This window comes from Rhea americana, unplaced genomic scaffold, assembly GCF_003343005.1.
Source record: "Rhea americana isolate MKP2758 unplaced genomic scaffold, rheAme1 scaffold_303, whole genome shotgun sequence".
Classification (NCBI taxonomy): domain Eukaryota; kingdom Metazoa; phylum Chordata; class Aves; order Rheiformes; family Rheidae; genus Rhea; species Rhea americana.
This window is the reverse complement of record NW_028186428.1, coordinates 180,171-204,228: the sequence shown is the minus strand read 5'-3', so window position 1 is coordinate 204,228 and position 24,058 is coordinate 180,171. Positions and strand designations below refer to the sequence as shown.

Sequence of the window (24,058 nt, the reverse complement as noted above, 5' to 3'; positions counted from 1 at the left end):
AGCTAGAAGATGGGCATTTTTTTTTCTATTTAGTCATTTTAGAAAATTCAGAATGAATGTGACTAGCAAGAGACCAGGTTAAGAAGGCTACCCAGAGCTTAGGGTCTGTGCAACAAAGTAAACTGACTATTTTACAGTCTAAACCTATCAACCCCTTTTAAAGCACAGCATAGGGTTCCAAAGATCTGCTGCCAAAAAAACCTAGTGAGAGACTTTTTAAACAAGGGAAAATGTATTCCAGCTGCTTGGGATCAAAATCCAAATCTCAGACATGCAAACAAATAGCCCAGATACAGAAGCCAATAATTAGTTGCTGAAAAATACTGTGATGAGTGTGAAACAAAGAAAGGGGTGAAAAGTTGAGGGGGGGGAGAGGACAAAAGATTTGAAAATGTCCTTGCAGTAGCAGAGATGTAGCTAAAACAGAGGATTTGGATATGTGAGCAAAAACTGAAGGAGCTACATTAGAGAATTTCTTGGGAGTTATCCAGTTGCACAGTGACAATGCTGGTGTTTGGAAAGAATGTTATATGACGCTTGGTTTAATTGGAAAGAGTGTGTTTCTATTACAGTTTTGTTCCATTTTATTTAATAAAGATTAAAAAAATACAGGGGAGATGAGTGTTTAGGGCAGAGGAGGTTGAATAAAATGAAAAGAATCCTCGCAAAGAGCTTCAATGATGAGAAACAATTTAAACTTAAGGGCCAGTGCCAGATTTCCACAGTGCAAAAAGGGCGGTTGCCTCCCAAGGGAAGGGGAGCCAGGAGCTGAGCACCATACCAAGGCCGGCAGTGGCAGCACCGAAGGCCCTGTCCCCTCGTGTCTGCTGGAGTCAGTGGACTCCAGTCTGTTGGGCTCTTTGTTGTTTGGGAGAGGAGGAGCTGAACTTCAGTGAAGTCCAGGTGTTTAAAGATATAAGGCAGGAAATAATGGTGGATAGTCACAACTGGTAATCAAAACGTGTTGAGACAGACATTTCTGAATAACAAGCAACTTGCTGCGCAATGACTGTCACCCTCAAACAGCAAAAGTAACACACTTTAAATTCCTCAATAACATAATTATTAATGTCCTTTAGCTTGAGATTTTGAACATCAAAGAACTAAACAATGAAGGCAAAAATGACAAAAATTAAAACAACCCACTTGTTTTATTTTGCTTCAGTAAAGTAATGGACCAAGTAACAGACATGAAACATCTGTTTCTGCAGCAATTCTCTTCAGCTAAAGCAAAGAGGAAGTGATGCTGTCTTTATTAAACATGCATCTTTTCAGACTGAAGCTTAATATAAGAATAAGAAATGATGGTTTCTCTCAATTAAAGGGCACAGTTGCTGAGTTATTCATATCATAGCATTCAGCGTGTGCTCATAGTTAAAAACAATTGGCTTTAAAATATATTTTAAAATAGTCCAGTACTTAGGGAAAGATAAAGTTCATGTCAGAATCTTGAACTTTACAAATTTTTACAGGAAAAGACCCAATAAATCAGGTAAAATAGAGAGAGCAGCGATCAGTGACTATATCAGCAATTCAGTCTTTCAGACTACTGAGAAAAACTGCCCTTAGGAAAATGAGATTATTTATATAGAATAACAGATTTATTGTTAATCTCTAAATTCATAATGAAACAGATAGGGGAAACCTTAGAAGTGGTATTTGATGACCAGAAAAAGGCTCAAAGAACACTCTTTTGAAAATGAATACTCTACTCACTGAAACAAATTCAAGAGATTAAAGAAGACTGCCCAGTCTGTCAATTTTGAAAAGAAACCTCTTTATATTGTGGGGTTTTTTTTGTTTTTTTTTTTCCCATGCAGAGGAGTCACTTAAGCAGTACTTAGGGCTAGGAAGTTCTTGAGAAAAAAGCCAGACATCAAGTAAAACTAAAACAAGAGCAGAACATTAAATAGCAATGAAATTCTTAAGATTAGAAGTACCCAGAAAAGTATATTAAGAATTAATATAAGTTGAATGCATTTATGGCATATGACAAAAAAAATGATATTTTATGAAAAAGAAAATCAAGTGGTAAGAACTATTGGTTTGATTATAGGAATTCAGGAGCAACACTTTTCAATAAGAAATAATCAGTTTTGTTGTTTAGTTACTAAAAAAAACTTTATACATGAGATACTCTGAAGTTAAAAAAAATACCTACATGTAACAAATTATTAGCTGTTAGATAAATATATAAAGAAATAGCAAAATAATATAAAACCAAGTAAAACCACAAGAAATTATGAGTTCCTAGCTGAATTCTACGAAGTATTTAAAACCCTTTGAGAGGTTCTTGTATTTGCATTTAGTGTGGAATGAGCTTCCAGGGTGTGAAAAAGAAGATGCTGTCCTTTTTCTCCTAAATGTGGAAACCTGCTGTTCTCCTCAAGCCCTTCATGGACTTAGAGGAGTCTCATATTTTGTTACAATCTGATATCACTACTGAATCCTGAGCTGTTTATATTTTTGTCCTCATTTGTTATAATCTATGAACTGGGATAGAACAGGCAGAGATCAAACTGAATTTACTCAGGCTAGGTAGATGCCAAGTAATATTCATAAAGCACTTGCAATCATTTATAGCGTCAGATCCAAAAGGCATCTGTTATCATTTGACACAGAGAAGGCTTTGAAAGAATGTAGTGGAAGTTGCTGTTTAAAGTCCTCCCCCAGGTGAACCTTGGTCCTCAGTCCTTTCAATGATTAAATGATTTAAATACAGCTCATACTGTCTGAGGCAGGGGGAGTCTCTAGATGGTGGCTCTTCAGCTGTGTTTTCTGTGAACCTATGAGCCCCTGAATCTCTGAGTCATTCCTTATGCCAATTTGAAATCAACTATATAAATAATGAAATGTTATTCCCCAGTTTTATCACTGTGGTCATCTAGGTGAGGTTTTGTGCCATAGTTAACCCTAACATTTCCTTAAAACATACATCAGAGGAAACCGATGATTTTGAGAAAATTCTCAGCTTCAAAGTAAATTTTGGCAAATTTCAAAAGTTATACACTTGTCAAAGATCTTCCTTCAGAAGACACTTGTGAGTAAAAATTTAAAAGATTTCAAGATTCCTAGCAATTAAATAGAACAGCCATATGATGAATATGCCAAACAGCTGCTTTAACAACTAAAAGAAAAACTAACCATAATCAAGATGAGCATTTTCCATGCATTTCTCATTTCAAGATCTTATAATTATTCTTAACAAAGCTTTAGCAGGTGAGTTGAAGAGCGAGTAGAAGGTAAATGTGATATGAAAAAAACAATAATTTTATAGAAAAAAACAAATACAGTGTGCAGAGTATTGTAAATATTACTGTTACTACCAGCCGAGTCAGATAAAAAACACTGGGCTGGGCATTCCTTTGCTCAGAAAAATACTATTTGTTTATTGATGGTATACGTGTTGCTAGATTACATGGATTAAATGAAAAAAGACATCCTTTACAAATGTATACATAACCTTTAGCAAATAATACTCTGTGAGTTTTGTAGTAGTATTTTTTCCACATAATTAAAATTTATCAGAAATAATGGGCCAGAGCTTTTTAATTATAGAATAACCTATAGAAGACACAGTATTAGCCAGCTATTCATTAAAGAAAAATTTTGAGCATATTTAAAAATCAATACCAATTTTAGTTAATCACTCTGTCAGTGCCCTTGAATAAAGAATAAGAAGCTATCAGTATGCCTCCACAGAAACGACCCATCCACATCTGAAGTACACTTTCTATCAAAAAGTGATACGTAGAACTAGAAGAAGTAAAAATGGGAAAAGGAGGATCATGACTTTATACAGAGATTAAACAGGCTATCAACTTGGGAAAGGACACCTAAATAAGAAAGGAGCATAAAATCATGTATGATTTCTGAAAGATGAAAGAGAAACAATTTATTCTCATTTCTCACAAGCTAAGAATAAGGAGACACCAGTGACATCATACAGCAGATATAAAACAAAGCAGCACATAATTAAATACTGGAACTTGTCGTCACTGGATGTTACAGAGGCCAAAAATAGAAATGTATTCACAAGGTTATTATATTGAAAATCTGGTTAAGAGCTCTTAAATGAAACCTCTGGCTCAGTTAATTCTTAAAACTGATGTAGATGGGCAGAAACTGCGATAGTATCCTGGGGAAGTGTCACCCGATACTTGCTTCGTTTCTCATGTTCTTCTTCTTCTATTTCACTACTGGAGACAGAACCTCAGGCTAAGAGGGTCTGGTTAAGTGAGGCAGTGCTTACGCTCTCAGGTGGGATCATACATTTTTACATTTTCCAGAAAGCTTATTAGCCACAATAAATTCTGGCTAATTAGGAAACAAAAACAAAAAGACAACTAATATAAGTTAGTCTTTGCTGATGACTTTCTTAACGAAACAATGTCTTCAAACTGTGCTGTGGGGAAAAAGATGAAGATAAGCAAATTATCCTGGGAGGATAGACTTTGATCTGAAAAAGAGGGTCAGAAACCTCACTTTCCCCGGGTTATTAGATAAGCACTGAAGGTACTGTTGCAGTCAATGAAACGGCTGTGCTGCTGCAGGTTTTGCTTATGCCAGAAGCTCAAAATTACAGCAGTTTGTGTGTTGAAGGAGAGAGGTGGGGAAGGCCATGCTTCATCATCTGGTTTCTGCTTGCTCCTGCTTCAGAAGTGAGTGCGTGAGATAACACTTTGTGAGAGGGCTACACAGATCAGTCACTGGGCAGTGCCAATCTCCCATACCAGCAAACATCTCTGGCGTTTATTTTTAACCATGCCTGAGCCTCCCAGCATGACAGCCGTGTGCTCACGTGGGTCCCCGTGGGCAGCACTGGCAGCACGTTGCTGGCGAGCTGCAGGTGACCTGAGCACCCCCCTCTTCTGCTGCATGGATGTGGGTGCTGCAAGTGCTCTTTAGCCTCACAGCTCTCCCTCTGCGTGGGAGAAAACCTCTGTTTCTGACCTCCCCAGGGACAGTCCGTCCCCGTCCCCCCTCCCGTCCCCCCCCCAGTTTGGGGTCTGTGTTTGTCATGCCTCACCTACCAGGTGACTGGTGTCAGAGTTACTGTAGCAATTGCTGCTGCAATTCTAGTAAGGGTGGAAAATGCAGAGATCCCTCATCTGTGCCCTCAACCACACAGGCTCAGTACCGAGAGGCAATTGAACATGTTCCCTTTGTAAGTGTTAATGAGAGAAACACCAGGACTGATGCTGCCTTGCAGCTGCCTGCGCCTCTGGAACAAACAGTGTCTGTCGCAAAGGAGTGGGCCAATCAGTTAGGCAGGAAAATGGGGGGGGGGGAACAATTTTTTTGTCAGCGCACAAGAGAATTGTTCATCTCAGGAGAGACAAACATTTCATATCCAAATTGTGATGCTGGTGAGTGCATATGTCCCCAGCACCTGGGTGCAGAGGAGGCAAGACCACCTGAGGGCATCTCACCAGCATGGAGGAAATTGAACTTTACTGTCCAAATACAGCTTTTGCTGAGCGGAGATAGAGTGGAGCTGAGATGAAGAGGCTGGGGAAGCTTTCCACACCTGTCCTTGCTAGGGCCTGGTAGGAAAGGACAGAAACTGCTGCATTTGGAAAGGCTCCAGGATGCTTCCATCCTTCACCAGTTCCTGAACTTTGGCTCAGGCCGGGAGGCAGTAACTGAAGCAGATAATTGCCTGACAGTGTTTGATAAAGAGTCAAGGGTTGGGGGGAAGGGATGAGCGGGGAGGATCATGTTTCAGAGCAAAGTGTTTTTTTAGAATTTGTATGTACAAGCAATTGGGGGCTTTTCTCAATCACATTGGCTTAACCTTAGCAGAAGGACTCACTGTAATTTTGCACCTTTTCAGTATTTCAGCTACTTCTGTGAAATCTCAGAGAATAAAGATGGGATGAAAACTGATTCCCTCACCTTTAGTCCACCAGGATAGCGAGAAAGTGTTCAAGGCTAAATGAAAGTTTAGAATTTTTCCATTATAAGAGTGGGGAGAGGAAGGAGCAAATATCTACCAGCAATAAATAACTACTAGGAAATAACAAGAAAAAAAATAGCTACTAGGATATGCCTTCAGTATCGGGACACCCAAAACCAAGCAGCTTAATATTTGCTTAGATATTACCAGTTTGTTTACAACTTCTCTCAAACTCGGAGCAGCAACACTTCTAAATGAGCCTGTACTCAATTCTCTGATAAAGAAGTCAGCTCATTGCACAGATAAGTGTTTTAATCTTCCAGTCAGTAATACCTGGAGTTAGCAACAGCACCATGTGTTTTAGCAAATCTGCATTCAAACTGTCATCTGCAAGGGAAGTAAAGCTGATCTATGGCCTATTGCTGTAGCTTTGATAATGATCTTTATTGCCATGCTTCCAGTAAGCCTAGAGAGAACCTATGCATTGTAATTGCCTGAATTCTCAGAAACTTACGTTAGTAAAATCCTATCTATATACTGATTAAGAGGCTTTGTATTTTCAGCAGGTTTGAGAAAAATATTTGCAGAACTATTCTAACATGTCGAGTCACTGGTAGTGAAAAGTGTCCTCAGTTTTACTCAGATTTCCCCAAATTAAAAATGTCTATCCAGCTCAAGCATATAGTTCTGCCCTGCGGCCCACTCCCCCCACTTTCACTGGATTGTTTTCTCAGGGCATGGTCCAATGGACAGAGGACAAAGTGCAAACTAAAACTGGGGTGTGAGTTGGGCTCATACAGAACATTTAAGCTGCTTCTGAGTAGGCGGTCGCACACCGTTGTGAATGAGCCCATTCACCTGGAGCTGGACTGTCTGCAAGGCACACCAGGGCATAGGTGCAGAGGCTGGAGTCCCAGCAAGCCTTACAGCCTGCCCAGCCCAGGGTGCTGCAGGAAACTGACTGCTGCTAGGGAGATGGCGGCATTCCCTCAAATTGTCTAGGTCAGAAGCAAAAATCCCCAGGAACAGCTTCCAAACTGAACAGTTGAGCAACATGACTGACGTTCTTCAGGGCACAACACATCTGAGAGCACCAGGACAGTGCCACAACATAAACAGCCTCTTGACACTAAGTCAGCATGCGTTTTTGTTCCTGGTCTGTACCGACAAACAGCACCATCATGCATTGCTGTTGGAAATGAGAAGTCCAGATAAGAATCACCTTACACAGCATGTATGAGGTACATCATTGCTGCCAGGGGCTGCAACAGCCTTGAGGAGAATATTCTGGCCATGGTGAAAAATTTGTTGCTTCGGGACCAGCTTCAAATTGCTGGCTACCAGTTTACTGTGGGTAGTTGTTTTACCGTGGCTGGCAGGAAAGTGTTCAGGAATCCCAGGCCCCTCGAGACCAGTGGGAAACTCTGGAGCAATGAAGACTGACCCTCGGCAGAGAAGGATCAAGTTAGGAAATATTTAAACAAACTGGACATACACAAGTCCTTGGGCTCTGAAGAGATGCAGCTGCTAATGGGGCTGGTCAGTGTCATTGCGAGGCCACGCTTGGATGTTTCTGAGGACTGGAAGAGAGCAGATGTTGCTCCTATCTTCAAAAAGGGCAAAAAGGAAGAAGGGAGGAAGTACAGGGCAGTCAGCCTCACCTTGATTCCTGTGTAGGTGGTGGAGTAACTCCTGGAAACCATTTCCAAACATATGAATGACAAGAAGGTGATCAGGAGGACTTATTGTAGTGAGTGCAGCACAGGGACACAGAGCTGATGAAGGGACTGGAGCATCTGTCAAAGGAGGAGCGGCTGAGAGAGCCAGGACTGTTCAGCCTGGAGAAGAGAAGGCTCAGGGGGGATCTTATCAACATGTATAAATACCTGATGGGAAGACGTAAAAAAGATGGAGCCTGACTCTTCTCAGTGTTAGCCAGTAACAGGACAAGAGGCAGAGGGTACAGGTTGAAATACAGGGACTTCCACTTAAACGTAAAGAAAGTTCCCTTTTTTGACTCTAAAGGTGGTTGAACACTGGAGCAGGTTGCCCAGAGAGGTTGTGGAGTCCTTACTCTTGGAGATATTCAAAACCTGACTGGACCCAGTCCTGGGCAACATGCTGTAGCTGACCCTGCTTTGAGCAAGGGGGCTGAACTAGACCATGTCTTGAAGTCACTGCCAACTTTAATCATTCTGTGATTCTGTGAGCTTCATAGTGGAAAAGCCACTTTTCTCACAGTATGCTCCGGACTAGTCCTTCAGCTGCTGAAGTAGACTATTGGCATAGGAATTCTCTTACTAAGAGCAAGCAGGTAGGAAGAAAAACTTAAAAGGGGGCAACTGAACCATAACAGGCCAGTTCAACATGTGCGAAACTATAGCTCCTGCTATGTCCTACTATATGTTGCTATTAACAAAGTATGCATCTAGCACCTCCTCCTGCTTGCAGACCCCAAGAAACAAGTCAGATATTTTTTTCCGTTGTATCATAACACCAGCCAAACTATCAGAGTTCAGATCAAAGGCTGATCTACTCTTGCCTGTCCTGCACCTCACAGTATCCCACAGCAGATGTTGAGGGAAAGATCTCAAGAAGTATCAATTTTGCAGTGCAGTTTACCCAGCACAACCTCCCAGTTCCTAACAACCTGCAATTCAGGAACTCCTTTTGCAAGAAGTTGTAGCCACATCAGTTGTCAGTAGTTCTTGGTGAACTATTGTTCCATGTTCTTTTAACTCATTTTTGGTTTACAACATTTTGTGGCAATGAGTTACATAGCTTATTTATGTACTATATAAGTTTTTATTTTAAACTTGCCTGATAATTGCACTGGACATACTGTATATCTTGTGAGAAATAGTGAGCAAATATGTTCTCTTCACCTTCCTCATATAACTCATGATTTTGTAAGATCTCCTCTGTGATTTCCTTTCCAAACTGGCAAGTCTAAGGTAATGCTCCCACAGGTAGTTTCCTTTAAATAGTCAAAGTTGATCTAGACTGTGACTTGTTAGGGCCATTCCAAAGACCATTCTGTCAATATAGCAATACTTCATGCACACGGAAGCCAATTGCTCACAGTGGGCAGAGAAATACAAGCAAGGAAGGCTTAAGTTACTTCTTTTAAATTCCAGACATCTTGAATGATCATGGGAGAACACTTGCATCAAAGCAGGATGGTCCAGAAAGATGAACAGTGCCAGAATTTGCTGTGCTGATTTTGATACAGTAAAATCTCTGTGCTGATTTTGATACAGTAAAAGCAGGTATTACCCAAGGAGCATAAAGACAAATATTACCACTATCTTTTGCTGAGACCAATTTACCCACTGCTGCTGTGTCTCATTAATCTGTATACATGCCACCTCAGGTTCCACAAGATGCCTTTCAACTCCTGGCTGAGCAATTAGAAAATAACATTTGAATGCACGTCTAGGCTTCTGAAAGCAAGAGTTCTCAGTGTGCAGGAAACTGTACCTGCATTAAAATCCCTCTCTCATTTTGAGATTGCACGCACCAGGAGGTGTAAAATTTGTATGGCAGAATCAAACAGCCAAGAGCAACCTTTTAAGCATTATCCAGGGGGCCTGTATTGCAACTTTTGAATGAATGAAAAAAAATGTGTCTGATCGACCTACCCAAAGCTCTTCTCTTCCCATCACTGTTGTTGGAAAGCAGCCTCTCTCTCTCACCTTCCCTCTTATTTTAATTACTTTTTGAAAGTGTCAAATGAAGTCAAACATGTTAAAGACTGTGAATTTTATCACACCAAATACAAAGCTCTGCAAAAACTTCAGATTAGGAAGAATGTAATTAGGATAATTAAAATTGGAAAAAGGATCTGAAGTGCCAAGAAAAAAAAGTGGATAGTTTGGTGGAAGGGAGATAGTTTACTATTACCGGCAATAAAGAGAGTGCTAGATAATGTAGGGAATCTCTTAATCTTTCAAAGCAAATACTGCTTAAGGCTACAGACAGGTGAGCCTGAGCTGGTGACAGCATGGCCAAGGTGTAAGTGCTGGAGCACCAAGCAATAGCCAGCATGCAGGTTAAGCAAAAGCTGCTCATCTATTGAGTGGAGGAGTTAAGCTTTTAATCCTATTACAGTAGCTGAATTCAGGGCACTACTAGTCACTGCTTTAGTTTCCAAGAATTAAATTTTTAGAAGCTGCAGCACTCAACTAATGGAGGCACATAGGATGGGGAAGGGAGGGAGGACTGACTATTATGCATGAAAGCAGCTACTTGATTCCACCTCAGCACAGGTTATCACAAAGCCTGGATGATCACTGCCATCTTCAGTGGGAGAGATGGGGAGAAGAGGCTCCTGCCCACCAGCTGCCTGTCTGTCCTGACAGAAACACAAAAACTTTGCAGCCAGACTTGGAAAGTTGCAGTGGCCTGTCAGTACCAGCTGGTGTGCTTGGTTGCCTCTGTCTTTCCCTTTGTCCTGTGAGTCTGTCCATCTTGTTGACAGCTGCAGACAGCCATCTGCTGGGCAACTGCATCAAAAACCAATCTAGAAGAGATCCTGGTCTATAACCAGGATCGTTATGCTTCAGTTCTTCCTAGGTTCCTATGAGATTAGGAGCTTAACATGATGCATTAATTGACAGAGTAGCTGGTCTAGGCAGTGTTAAGCATCAATATCCATAATTTTAAAAGAAGAGATGCAGAGTGTGTGCATGTGTCTTCCAAGAATTGTCATCATTTTTGGAACACAACAGTAAAAACAAAAACAGAAAAATAATAATCCAGCTTTATGATTCATTTTAAAGCTGAGAGGAATCACTTCTAGGCATCACAGCCCTAACACAGAAGTCACAAAAGCAACCAGAGTAACTAGGGAAACAAATAGGATACCATTTGGTAGCTAGGAAGCACAGTCATAAAAGCTGACCTGGTCCTTTTAAAACTAGTTTGGATTTAGCCTCAGTAAACCTAGAGCTGTGGTTAAAACCATTTGAGAACAAAACCATTTTAGTGCCTTGTGATCACCACTTCTCTGACCCAGTAATAACTCAGTGTTCCTGCTTTATGTCATTCACCCATAGCTGCAGTGACTTTGAGAAGCAGGAGGAGAGGGGAGGGTCTGTATTAGGTAAGAAGTATGAACAACACAGAGGCAGCCCTAAGCAACTGGGCTTTTTGCATGCTGGGGCTACTTCAGTGGTCCATGTAAAACACAAAGGTGGACTCTGAGGAAGGTAGTTCCCTTCTCATCCTTCCAAAGGACCGGGAAGGAAAATAGGATTCAAGGTTCCTGCAGTAGCATCTGGTAGTGTATATTTAGGAATGACCCTACAGGGAGCCAATGTGAAGACTACCTTATGGTATGGACCAGTAGGCCATGCCAAGCTGAAAACAACCTCTTGGCTTCCTTTTCTGTAGGGCATCAGGACAGATCCTTTCCCTAAGCTCCCCTGCAACTGTGTCCAGGCCTCTCCTCAGAGCACATAAAATACTCGCTTTCCACAGACAGGGTGTGTTCTTTAGTGAAACATTCATTTCCATGGCTTATGTCAGAAAGTAGGAGATCTGAAAGCTAAAAGGCAAGGGATTAGCAACTAAAGACAGCATGACACAGCTTGTTTCACATTTGCATCTCAGAATTAAGAACTTGAATACTTTTGCAGAACCAACTGTGCACAACCATGCAAAAAGTAAACGAACTAAAGGACGCATTCTAGCCAAGCAGCAGCTAGCTTTATTGAGTTCTGACAATACTGCATCGTAACAGAACAAATTAAAGTTGCTTTTTGCTCCTTAGCATTAGTCATTTCTCAAATGAAAATTAATTATGTTTAATATTAAGAGAAAACTGAGGAACATGAGTGAGAACAAAGTTAAACAGGACTGCAGAGCTAGTGTCCCCTTTATGTATCCTGCTCATGTACTAGAGAAATTGAGTTCTTAAAAGTCCTCTTGAGATATCTTATGTCAGGTACGGAATCCTAGGACAAATCATTCGATTCATCAAATGATTGTGGTTTGCTATGGATCATGCTATACCTGTTAAATTGCATTTCAGATATTTATCACATTCACTGGAAGAGAAAGTGACAAAGGGATTTCAGAGAAAAAATGCATCAGGTGTGTCAAAAACATTTCCCTATTGGCTGCCTCAGTAAAGTTTAGTAAACACATATGAGCATAACTCACTTTTCTTCTTAGATCCACCAAAAAGATCAATGTGAAGATCCTATGTGGTATTTGTAATACCTCTCAGTGCACTGAAACATAATTCTGGCCTCACCTGCTTAGTTCCATATTTGTTGCATTACATGCACATAAGATTAAAACCACTTTCAACATGCTAACAGCCACAACTGAAAAGCTACAAGAGATGAGATGCTGTGTGACATTGCTCGTAGATATGTGCAACTGTTAGCTTATGCCCTGAGAATTAAGTACACACTGCCTAACAATTATTTTATGCAAGTTTCTGAGCATTAATAGCTGTATGATTCTTCAGTAAATAAAAAATTTAAGAAATCTCCCCTTCTTCCATGAGGAAGTACTTAAGGAAGTGTGTGTAGTAGTGATAGCTGTCTATTAGCAGCATTACTGCTGTGGTACATTGGCTCAGAAATGAGGTATATCACCTCTAACTCCTGATCAACTCTATTTCAGAGTTATGGCTTCTGTTTCTGAATGGCACATAGCACCTCCTAAAGAACATGAGGAAGGCAAAAAGGTATTAGATAAGTAATCATTCCTGGAACTTCAAGTGATCATTTTTTATTCCTCTGAGACATACTCGTACTCTCTTCTCTCTCTCATCTCTAATTTCCAAAGACTTCCGAGTCTTCATAGACCTGGTGCAATCCAATTAAGAAACTTCATAGCAACTTCAAAACCAAGGAAACAAGCCTGGAAAAGAGAGAACACACAGAACAATCATGGACTGTAAAGACCTATTCCAAATAAGGCTTGAAATGCAGCACTATAAACATCTGATCTGGTTGATGGGAAAGGAGGAAGTGAGTTTAAAAGAGAGAGTTTGGAGCAGAGGTAAGAGTACTAGCATATTCATACAAAGGCAGAACTTCTAATTCCTTAGGTTCATTATTTACTCAATGGGAAGCCAGTCCAAACATCCACACACTTCTGTCTTCTTCTGGTGGATGTGTAATCAGACATGAAATACCATCAGAATGAGTCAACAGCCACTTCCACGTGAAGCCAGACTTCCATGTGAAGCTCAGAATGAAGGTTTAATTGGTGGCGTCCCTCAACTGAGACACATTTTTCGAACCTGGACATCAAGAGCCAAAAAGCATCTGCAGTACAGAGAATCTCATTGAAATGGTACACCAGCAAGCAGCAAATCATCTCCTCTGCATCTGCAAATATTCACTCTAAGTGGCTAGGTCCCTGAAACCCATCTGAAATCATTAACTTACCGCATTAGCAGGAAATGCCCTGATCATTACAGCTGTGAAGCCCTTATATAGCGATGCAACTCCTTCTTCTTTGATAAGTTCTCTCAGCACATCTCTAAAGCCATTTGGATATTTTCCGGGAGGAGCTGTGAGGGATCAAAACACATTAGATAAGATGTGTGACAGTCACAAATGCCGAGGATGGGGCAGGTGTACTAGCCCAAAATTTTCAATATGTTCATACTGCAACGGCAAGATCCAAGCATCGTTGAAGCTATATTGTGAAAACATCTACTTGGGAAAATTATCTGTTTCAGTCAAGAACAAACAAAAAGGCCAGATTACTAAAGATCCATTACAGAGAAGCTAGGTGCTCACTGTCACCACAAAGAATTTACATAACCAAGTCATCTTTTGGGGAGGAAGAGAGAAAGAACTTTTGCCAGGGTTGGATATCTGAGCTGTTACTTTCACAGCTGATCATAGTTATCCAAAGAGCTGCAATTAGGAAATACAAAGGCCAAGTATAGGAATTGATAAAGCTGGTTTATAAAAAAGCAGAAAATGATCCTGTCACATCCCCTAGCCAAGAACAGCAACAAACTCAAGTGAAAAGCACAGGCTGATGTTGCACAGATTTACTGTGGTGTTTTTAAAAAGCTGTTCAATTTGATGAACAAGTTCTTCTACCTCCTGACTCTCCTCTGGAAAATATGGCCTCTGGCAGCCCTCTGGACTGAACAAGTGCTCCACAAATTAACCCAGTTAAACAGAATTGCCAATAAACCACATCATCTATAAAACACCAATATAGATTAGCTCAGTGAAACAAGGACACAAGACTGATGTATTTCACACTCAACCCTCGCTGTGACATCAAAGAATCAGAGCAGCCATTATTCAGGAAAAAAGGGAAAATTTTCCTGCACTAGATAGTTATGATTCATAATACACATATACAAAAAAAGCCACACACACAAAAGCAAACAAAAAGCATACTGGCCAGTGAAGAGCTGAATCCACAGATAGGGACTACAGGGGAGCCTTAACAAAATTATTCATTGAGCAAGACTCACAGACAAACCAATGAAAAACCTGTCAAATCTTGCTGAAACTCAAGGCCTGGGATCAACTCACTATAGCTAGGCCACAGATATTCAAGAGCAGATCCATTACTCACAGCAATACTCTTAGCCAGGCCCATGCAGATGTGGTTAATTTCAGACCACACATGCAAGAATTTACTATGTCTGAAGTGAAATGACAAAACCATTCAAAGAATTACATTTGTAGTAGAACAGTCAGGATACCTGGTTCTAATATTATGATTTCTCTGGTGAGATTTCAAAACTGGTCTCTAAAATTGGGATCATTATATTGGTAGGGAGACAGAAACAGAAAAGTGCAGCTTGATTTGCCAAAGAATAACCAGGAAACCAACTAAAGCTGGAAATGCACTTGGATTTTTCATGTACTTGTCTTAAGGTGGTGCACAAGCTGTGCTACCTCTCATCCAGCAAGATGCCGAGACAGCAGCTTCCATCAGTGCCCAGCCGCTCCCTGGAGTGCTGCGCCCTGTGTGGCCATGACAAGCTGGCATGAAACTTACCTGTCTGGAAACGGGATTTCAGCACATCTGGTGGAATTGCAACTGCCCAGTTGAAGATTCCAGCCAAGCCACCAGCAAAGAGGATCCTAGGCACACTGAGGTCACTCACACTGTGGTGGGTTGGAGTGGGGCGGGAGGAAAAAAAACAAAAAAAACAAAAAAGAAAGAAAGAAAGAAAAGGAGCTTATATGTCGAGTCAAATGACAACCAAAGGGGCAGTTTGGCTGACAGACAGAAGATTGCAGAACGCTGCAGAAACACACAGAGCATAGTATCTGAGCAACAATTCCAGGAATCTGAGACCTCTGGGCAAAGTGTGTCTACACCCTAAAGATACAAATTCTTTCATTCAGCAGCACACACACAGGGATGCTGTGGAGAAAAAAAAAAAACAGATCAAAAAACCAACAACAACAAAACCAGCTCCTTGCATACACAGGGATGAAACAGCAAAGAGACCTACTTCAACTATTTCTTACTTGTGCCAATAAGATCCAAGATTAGAATTTGTGAGAAATTCAGAATGCTATTTTAATTGTCAGCTAACCCCAGACCAAAATAGCTCAATTCACAGGACAACCACTGCCAGTGATTTTTTCTTTTTTGGTTATTTTCGTGCTACTGTTCAAAACTCCTTCTTGAATGGGGAGATTAATCAGCAGTGTCTGAGAAGTCTAGAGAAGATTGACTTTGGGATTTCACTAACCTCTCTCCCTGAGGGGTCAGAATGTTCTTCAGCCATTCATACGTCATGAAGTACATTCCACTGGCTGGAACATCTAGTGGGTAAACAACACAGGCAATGAGTAGTGGGAAACCAAACAAAGCCTAGAGGGACAGCAGCCCTGCGCCAGCTCAGTAACACCACTAAATACATCCAGATTCCTCTTCTGAGCCTTTCCTACAAAGTGCCGCTGCTGCTCTACACAGAGCAGACAGAGGAGTCTGAACTTTCCTAGGAGAGTAAGTGTTAAAGGCAAGAACTGGGAAAATATCTGGGTTTGAGCACTTCTGTCAGCAGCCCTTCTAATCAGACTGTAACCTGGCTGCCAGCCGTTAATCTAATTATGAGACAGCACTAAGCTTCCTTAGCTGGTGCATGGCAGATGAGAGCAGTTCAGGAACTTTATGTTTTGTACACTATTTGTTCTGATCAACATGTTTTGGGGTCACTTGTTTTAAGGTACTCCTACGGCCCATTCTTAGCTCATGCCTGAACTGGACAATCAGCCTCTGGCTAGAAACACTGTCAATGTGGAATTACATTGCTAGCTGAGAAGCAGAGGATAGAACAAATTCCTAAGTTGAGATCTCAAAATACAGAAATTTCAGGTTTTACTCAGAAAACGCTGCTCCAATACAGGGAACAATGTAATATTGTTCAGAGGAGAAAGAACCAAAACATTAAAGCTTTAGTGTCCAGCATAATTACTTTGTTGTTGTAGGAGAAGGACGTGCCATCACACTCTAAAATAAGCCACACTCAAGCAGGTAGAAAGCCTAACTGCTGCAATCATCTTTTAAAGTAAACATCTTTATACAATAGTAGTCACAGACAGCAGCCACAGTCCTTCTGCCAAGAAGGAAAAAGAAAAAAAAAAGCCCTTTTCTGTATTCTGAAGTCTCTGATTCCTCTTGCCTTCTTGGATTTTAATTAGTTCCTACATCCCTCTGAATCCTTGTCATCTAATCTCTTTCTCTCTCCCTGAGAATCTCATGTTTATTTCTCAGTCCCTTTGAGCCATTGAAGTAGCTCTGCAGACTGCAAAAAAGGAAAAAAAATGGATGACACAAAGCATCTCCAATAGGCTAAAGGGACAGCAAGATTTATGAAACTGTGTCAGTCTTCTTGTTTTAAAGTACCCCATGCAGAAGAAGCATCAGAACATTTCCATCAGTTACCTCTCATGAGGGTGAGCACTGTCCCCTTGTACACGCCTCGAATCCCAGCCTCACGGAACAGCTGTTTCGCACAGTCCAATGAGCCACTGTATTTAGTTTCACCTGTAGCTGCCTGGATCTGAAGGATTAAAGTGATCGTTTCTGGCTGGTGAACAATCATTCAGCTAATAATTAGAAAGCCATGTGCATGTTGCCAGAGGAAAGAGCACATATTTATTCCACAGGCACTCCTGCAGATGAAACCTTTGCATCATTTTCTCATACAGCTCTCTGCCATTCAAGCTGAGGATGCATTTACTGGTCCACAGTGGCTAGATTGGCCCTTTATTTTTCCTAGTGCAAGTTTGAAACAATTGAAGTCAGTTAGGTAGTTTTACACATACACTGTCAAAAACTAGCCTTCAAATAATTTAGTAAAATTCAAAAAATTTTATGATGATATCATGTCTGTCAGAACTAACGTGTAAACATCCATTTCCATAATAACAAGAGTGCAAGATAGTGTGATGTAAGCAAACCTTCTCATCTCTACCAAGGACAGTATTTTCATTTGTTCATGTTTATAGTTCCTAACAATGCCGTAAAAACTCTGAAGGAGGTGTAGAGCTTACAGTCACTCAGATAAACACTAGAAAACTATTCTATGTATTTTGAAATACGTCCTTCAGTTATGTATTGGGAACATGGGAAGATGATGGAAAATTTTTACCAGAGAAAGAGTCCCACGATCTAGTGGGTCTGGATGTCTTTAGAATAAATTTCATTCTGAAAAATTTGATTTTTCCGTATTTTAAAATAGAGCATCTATTTTAAATGAGCCGATAAGCATCTACTGATGCCTCATATAATGCCACATAGTATAATGTGTGTGCTCTGTAAATTTAAGAGAGTTTTGTATGCTTTATGTACTTATATTGTCATGGTGAGTTTGTATAATGCTTCTTCATGACAGTTGCATTAAGTGACAGTTGTCTCAGTCCTGTCAAAAAACAGAACAGAGTAAACTCACTAACCAAGCAAGTTCCTGGTATGGGAAGACAAGATCCCTAAAATTAAATTCCCAAGATCACCATCCAAAGCCTTACCTGTAAAAGGCACTTGATTCTCTCTCCTGGAGCCATGATTACTGTTGTAAACACTCCCGACAGCATGCCAGCAGCAAACAGCTGAGGATATCTGCCCAGAGGAAACAGAAAAGACCCTAATGCAACACAGTACATAGGCAATGAAGGGCAAAATGATCCTTGTATTGTCAGATTACACTGTCGCATATAAGGCTGGCAGTGAAACTAGAAATGCATCCACTGCCTATGATCAGTACAAAAGTGCCTCATTTAATGCACAATTAAGAGTTAAACATTTAAGACTTCTGGGATTCAAAGCCACAGTTCCCACAGCAACCATAATCAGCTCTTCACATTTGTTGTATTTGTTAATATTCCTTCTACTTGCTTTATTTGCTACTGCATTCCCCATTGATTTTTATTCTGAACATCTCTTCCTCCTCCAGTCTCCCACTCTCTTCTCAGACTGCAGCTTCCACACGCCTTCCTGCTCGTGCCACCAACAGCAACATTTCTGTGAACCTTTTTAGTCTGTCACCCTTATTCCCTTACAAGGTGAGCATAGTCTTGCCACACTCAGTGTCTGCTATGGAGTTCCCTCCTTGGTCTCGTCTAACGTTGCCAGTCAGGCCCTATGATTCAATCTGTCTGTATGTCTAGCCTCAGTGTTGACCTTCCATTTACTCTCAGCCTTTCGTCCTGATAACACAAAGCTGTGTCTCTCCAAACTTAGTTTTTCTCAGGCCCTCATTCTTTCAGCCTCTCACATTGCTAAGTCTGTCCACCCAGCCTGCCCTCATCCTCCCCACTCTGCATTTGCTTTCATGCATGCTGCAAAGTGTCTACAACAGAAATCCCTTAAGCAAGCTTTCTCCATCACAAATTTGTGCTTATATCCAACCTGCTAACTTACCCAGTAAAAAGACCTAGTTTCTCAATTAATTGAATTCTACATCTTTCACTTCTCTCCATATGCCTAAGAAATGGCATTCCATTCAGCTTTTTGCATTCTCATACCCCTTTCTTACACTTGAATTCCTCTTATATTTTATTCCTTACCATCTTCTACCAATAGGATAAGGTGCAACTTATTCTTTCCTGCTTTGACCTCACAACTCTGTCCACCAGCTGCACTATCTCCTTTCAGAGTCCATTTAATACAGTCTACAACAGCATTTGACGGGCAGACTACCTTGCCCCTTTCCAGTCTAGTTTCTATACCAGAAATAGCAGCGGAAACACTGTGCAAACACTCTCTTCATAACTTGAATCTAGAACCACCATTCCAGCTTTACTCTTCAGCCCTCTGCTGGTGTCAGCACCATTAATCAGGTTCCCCGTCATAAATTTTCTCTCTCCCTCTCCTATCCTGGCCTGCCATTACTGCTTCCTATGACCCTTCCTTCCTAATTTACTTCTCTCCCTGCATTAACAGATAATATCTTCAGATGGTAACTCACGTCATTCCAAATTTCTAAGAAGTCACCACAGACTCTGTCCATACCATGCCACATACTTTTCTCCATTTCTGCACCTTAACCTTATCTCAAGGTAATCTCATTCCTAGGGACCGATTCAAGTTTCTGTCTATCAGGTCTTTTAGATCTCTTTCTCCAGTCTAGATGTACCTCCGGCTCAAACTAAGCTTTGAGTTTTCTAACTCATTTTGGGATCATTCAGTCCTAGAAAAGACAAAAGATGCTCCTCAGGTTTCTTTCCATCTCCTTCCCTCCCAAATCTCCCTTCCAAAGCAGCATAGGGAACCACTGCCATCCTTGCTGCCTCTAGACCCATAACCACAGTGCTAAGAGTTTGACCTTTCTTTATGGCTCTCACGTCCCAGGCACACTAACTACATCTTACTGCATAAAAATATCTGCATCTAAGGTACAGCACAGTGGGGCACAATGACAACTCTACCATTTATTTGTTGATCTTTGTACTTTCTCTCCCACTGCTCGTGTTGTGAGTTCTCCATAAAGACTCTGCCCCTCTCCAGCTTGCTCCTTAAAACTCCACTTTGCTATGATGTGTACAAAACACAAAGCACTGAAGTGATTAGGATGATGGCAATGAGCCCACAGACGATTCGTTTCCTTGCATTCTCTGCTCTTCACCACTCCCCTCCAGTTTTACCCTTCAGCTTTGTCCGCATCAGGAAGGTAGTTATGTTGGTAAACTACAAGTGAAAAAACAGTGCCATAGCACCTCGGCACTCTCTCCTTCTATGCAATCCAAGCAGAAGTAGCTTGCTCTGTGTTTTTGTACTACCCAGGCACCTCCCTGTACAGGCAAAGCTCAAACGGAGACAGTGTCTCCCTTCCCTTCCATGCTTGACTCAACACAATGGACTCCTACTTTCTGACACAGTTCCTAGGCATTGTCTGAATAATAGAATAAAATGTTGCTAAGCTACAGGTCTGTTCCTCTAGAGCTGTATTTCACAATTCAGCAAAGAAAGGAAGTACTTAGGGGAGCAGGGGCTCTCCTTATTCTTAAGCTAACCTGAAGAGAGAGAAAAAAATGATTAGCTTCTCATAGGAAATTTAGTCATCCTATAGATTAAAAGAGAACAAGAAAAGCTTCACTCCACAGCACATCTCTTTTCCTGAAGGTCAGAAGTGCCGCAGAGCTAAGCTGCTCATAAACACCGTTTTTCAGAAATTAATCATGAAATATTTCTATAGCTATTATTATATCCTAATATATGGACACAGTACGAGTCACAGCTGGCAGAGAAAAGAGAATCAGGATTCGTGACTGAATTTTCTCAAGACTGCTCGACCATGAATTTAATTCTTCCATAGTTTCTGTTAATAGTGAGACTGTTCTCAGGCAATCATTATATAACTCACAGTGTATTCATCTAAAATGGAATTGTTGTTTAATGGCTCCTTCTTGCGTAGAAAGGGAATTGCATAGCACTTGCCCACATGCTGTCTGTTTTTAGCCTGTGCTATCAGTCCCACGCTTCCAGAAGCATTAAAACACACCCATGTTTTATTTTTTGAGGTATATTTATAACCTAGGAGAAGAGACGAATTTACACCACAACTCAACACATGACAACACCGCAGGCTGTAGTTTTAGGGTGCCTTTCTCAAATGCCTGAATAACACAGAAACTCACGTCAAAATGTCATCAGGTTTTCGCTGTTGGAGTCTTTTCCCCAAGCCAAATCCAAAGAAGCACACAGCAAACATGGGTGTCACTCCAATAATAGGAGCTGCCATTCCTCTATACAAGCCTCGGACTCCCTGCAAGAAATGTTATCACAAGAATTATTTGGTTTCGTTTAACGCTTTGCACACATTTCATCTTACTGAGAAGCAAAAGGTTAAAACACAGGATAATGTCAGTCAGCCAGTCCAATTAATTAGAGGAATAATGGGATGTTCTCTTGCAATGATACACATTTAACTGAGGCTCAGGGCCCACTGCAAAGGAAGGTTGTCCTTTCTAATTAAAAAAAGAATTACAAATTATCCTTCTAGATAAAGGCTAGATGCACAAATTAAGTATTTTCTGCCCCCCTCCTCCCAAAATCAGTGTATCCCAATATATGCCTATATGCTTACAGGATTTCATTACACAGTCAGTTATGCCTATCTGTTTGACAAAGATCAGACACGCCTGCTCAATCTTCCCACGAACAGTTGGAAGTAAAAGGTCTTAGCAAAGAGGCTTAGTATTTTTTCCTTATAGAAACAGATGAGTATTGAGTAGGAGTAGAGAGGCAGCAGTACTCTCAAACTTCACATCAGAAGACTATTATTACAGTTCCGCTCTGACGTCCATGCTTCAGAAGAAGTGCTGAAAAATTGCAAGGGATTCAGAAGAGAGCTACTAAAGCTTTTCAGTGCTTTTTGGAAGTGACTAGGGAAGCAAGATTTACTTTGGTTAGATAACAATCTATGAGTCCTATCACAAAAGTAGAGTTCTGATCTGAGACAGCTCTTTCATTTAGCAAAGAGCAACTCAACTGGATCCAGTGGTTAGGAATTAAACTTCAGATTAGTAAATAAACAGTGGGGCATTATACCCATTGTTTCCAAATGTTAAATAGCCACTGGAAAAACTTACCAAGCAGCAAGGTGGATTCTATGTCACTTAAAAGTCTTTAAACCAAGGCCACATGCCTTTCTAAAAAAATAGACTCTAGTTCAGCCACATGATATGGGCTGATTCGGGAGTCATAGAGTGGAAGCCAATGTCCACCTTATGAAGAAGATCAAACAAAGTTACTATAATGGTCCCTCTGACCCTTAAAAAAAAGAAAAAAAAAAACCACTAAAAATAGAAACTTCCATTTACTCATCCACCTTCTCACAGATGGTGTGTGTGTGTGTGTGTGTGTGTGTGTGTATACATATATATACACACACACACACACACACACACACACACACACACAAAATACATATTATAGAAGAAAGTGGAAGTACTGCTTTTATTAACAAAAGTCATTGCTTATTTTAGGACTTCCAGAGAGAGATCCAAATACCAAAGATGAGATTCCACCACCTACGACAACAAAGCCAGCAAACAACTGCCAATGTTAACTCCAGTCTTTAGCTTCAGATATTAATATCACAACATTTTGAGCCATCAGTGTTTCTTTACAAAACAAAAAGACACACATTTGGAAGAAGTAGATGGTAAGTACTCTTCAAAATAGATCTCCCTTTAAGTTTTGCAAGATGATGAAAAATTTTAGTTACAATCAGTTCAACTGATAACCCAGGAATTTTATATTCTTGGGGGGCGGGGGAGGGGGGAGCAGCATTCCCGCACGATGCCATTGCTGCGACGTACACAGGCAACTGACGTTTTTGGCAGGCGCAGCACAGCAGCGCAGGCTAACACAGTACCTCTCTGACCAGAGTCTTTCTGAAACAGTCAAAGGTCCCAGAATAGAGCGGCGGCTGCCCGGGCTGGGGTTTGGGCTGGGTCTGCAGTCTGACCTGCCAAGAAGAGATAGCAAACGCTGTTTTATTAAATATTACTACCCAGGCTTTGATTCAGAGAACATATCTAAGCGAGTATGAAGTAGTAACTTTTGGGACCAGACTTCACAGTATTGCTAAAGACATTAGAATCCTTTTAACCATCTGCAGAAGAGAAGGGACTTGAATTTTAACGTATTTAACGATTTTTAATTGCTTGGATGACGTCACCAGCTTTACTGTTCTGATTTATCGTTATTTATATATTATTATTACTGCTGCTCCCCTCCCGCTTCTCTCAGAGGACGGCCGCAGCCGGGGCGGCTGCCCGGGGCCTCCTCCGCCCGCCTCTCCGCGGGGCACGCCGGGAAGTGTAGTCCGCACCCACCTCCCCCTGCGCCCCGCCTGCCCGCGGGGCACGCCGGGAAGCGTGGTCGGCCCCGCCTCCCCCACGGGGCACGCCGGGAAGTGCAGTCCGCCCAGGACGCGCCCGCCGCACAGCACGACGGGAAGCGCGGGTCTCCCGCGCGCGCCGCGCCCCCTGGGAAATGTAGTTCACCCCCCACCCCCGGCCGCCGCTCCCGCTGCTCCCCCGGCCTCGCCAGCGGCGGTCCCGTCCCGCCCCGTCCCGCCGCGCCGCTCCCTCACCTTGATGGTGTCCAGCGGGTGCCCCACGAACACCAGGCAGACACCCCCGAAGCCGCCAGCGAAGAAGTTCTTCACGGGGCTGATGGGCTGCGGCTGCTTCGCCATGGTGGCGGCGGAAAGCGGGGCCGGAACCGGGGCCGGGATCGGGGCCGGGGCGCTGCGTCCCCGCCGAGCAAGCACCGCCCCCTCTGCCCCGCGACCTTTACCCCAGAGCCGGGCCGCGCGGCACGCCGGGAGCCCGGGGGCAGGCCGGGAGCGCGGCGGCCTCGGGCTCCTTCTGTCGAGCTCTGGCGGCGGTGGAGGCCCGGGCTGCGACAAGCTGCTCGGTGCCGCTGAGGGCGCCGAGCCGGCACCGCGGGGCGGCTCCGCGCCGCCAGCTCGCGGCTCTGGAGGGGAAGGACCGGGGCGACTGGCTCGGTCCCGTCGCCCCCTGCAGGCGGCAGCCCCCGCGGGAGCAGCCCCCGCCCCGGTGGTTCAGTCCGCTCCCTCCGCCTCCCGCCCCGATGGTTTGTTCTGCCCCCACACGAGCACGCCGCCTGGGTGGTTCGGCCCGCCCCACCTTGCCTCGGAACGTCCCCTCCGCCCCAAGCTAATGGTTCAGT

General features: G+C 42.3%; 2 protein-coding genes across 2 annotated transcripts in view; one reads left to right on the top strand and one right to left on the bottom strand.

The window, feature by feature from the left end:
* Positions 1–11,575: 11,575 nt before the first annotated feature.
* Positions 11,576–23,952, bottom strand: SLC25A20 (solute carrier family 25 member 20). The gene is made up of 9 exons (XM_085309791.1): positions 23,457–23,952; positions 22,734–22,826; positions 20,992–21,119; positions 17,884–17,974; positions 16,799–16,916; positions 15,603–15,675; positions 14,897–15,006; positions 13,309–13,433; positions 11,576–12,775 (listed from the first exon to the last, which is right to left on the bottom strand). The coding sequence occupies exons 1-9, from the start codon at positions 23,559–23,561 to the stop codon at positions 12,713–12,715; spliced, it is 906 nt and encodes a 301-aa protein (XP_085165917.1). The 5' UTR covers positions 23,562–23,952; the 3' UTR covers positions 11,576–12,712.
* ARIH2 (ariadne RBR E3 ubiquitin protein ligase 2) overlaps positions 18,331–24,058 on the top strand; it is a 41,829-nt gene continuing 36,101 nt past the window's right edge. The window contains exons 1-2 of the mRNA XM_085309788.1: positions 18,331–18,417; positions 22,342–22,520. The gene's annotated coding sequence lies outside the window, so the exon portion shown is untranslated. The remainder of the gene's footprint in view (positions 18,418–22,341; positions 22,521–24,058) is intronic.

Bases quoted from the DNA above. Each gene is read 5' to 3' on its own strand.
- SLC25A20 (XM_085309791.1), bottom strand. From the start codon at position 23,561: ATGGCGAAGCAGCCGCAGCCCATCAGCCCCGTGAAGAACTTCTTCGCT. The intron at 17,975-20,991 runs GTGAGTTTCTGT...TCCTCTGGGCAG, and splicing joins AAACCTGATGACATTTTGAC to ATATCCTCAGCTGTTTGCTG. The intron at 16,917-17,883 runs GTAAGGCTTTGG...TTAATCCTTCAG, and splicing joins GAATCAAGTGCCTTTTACAG to ATCCAGGCAGCTACAGGTGA.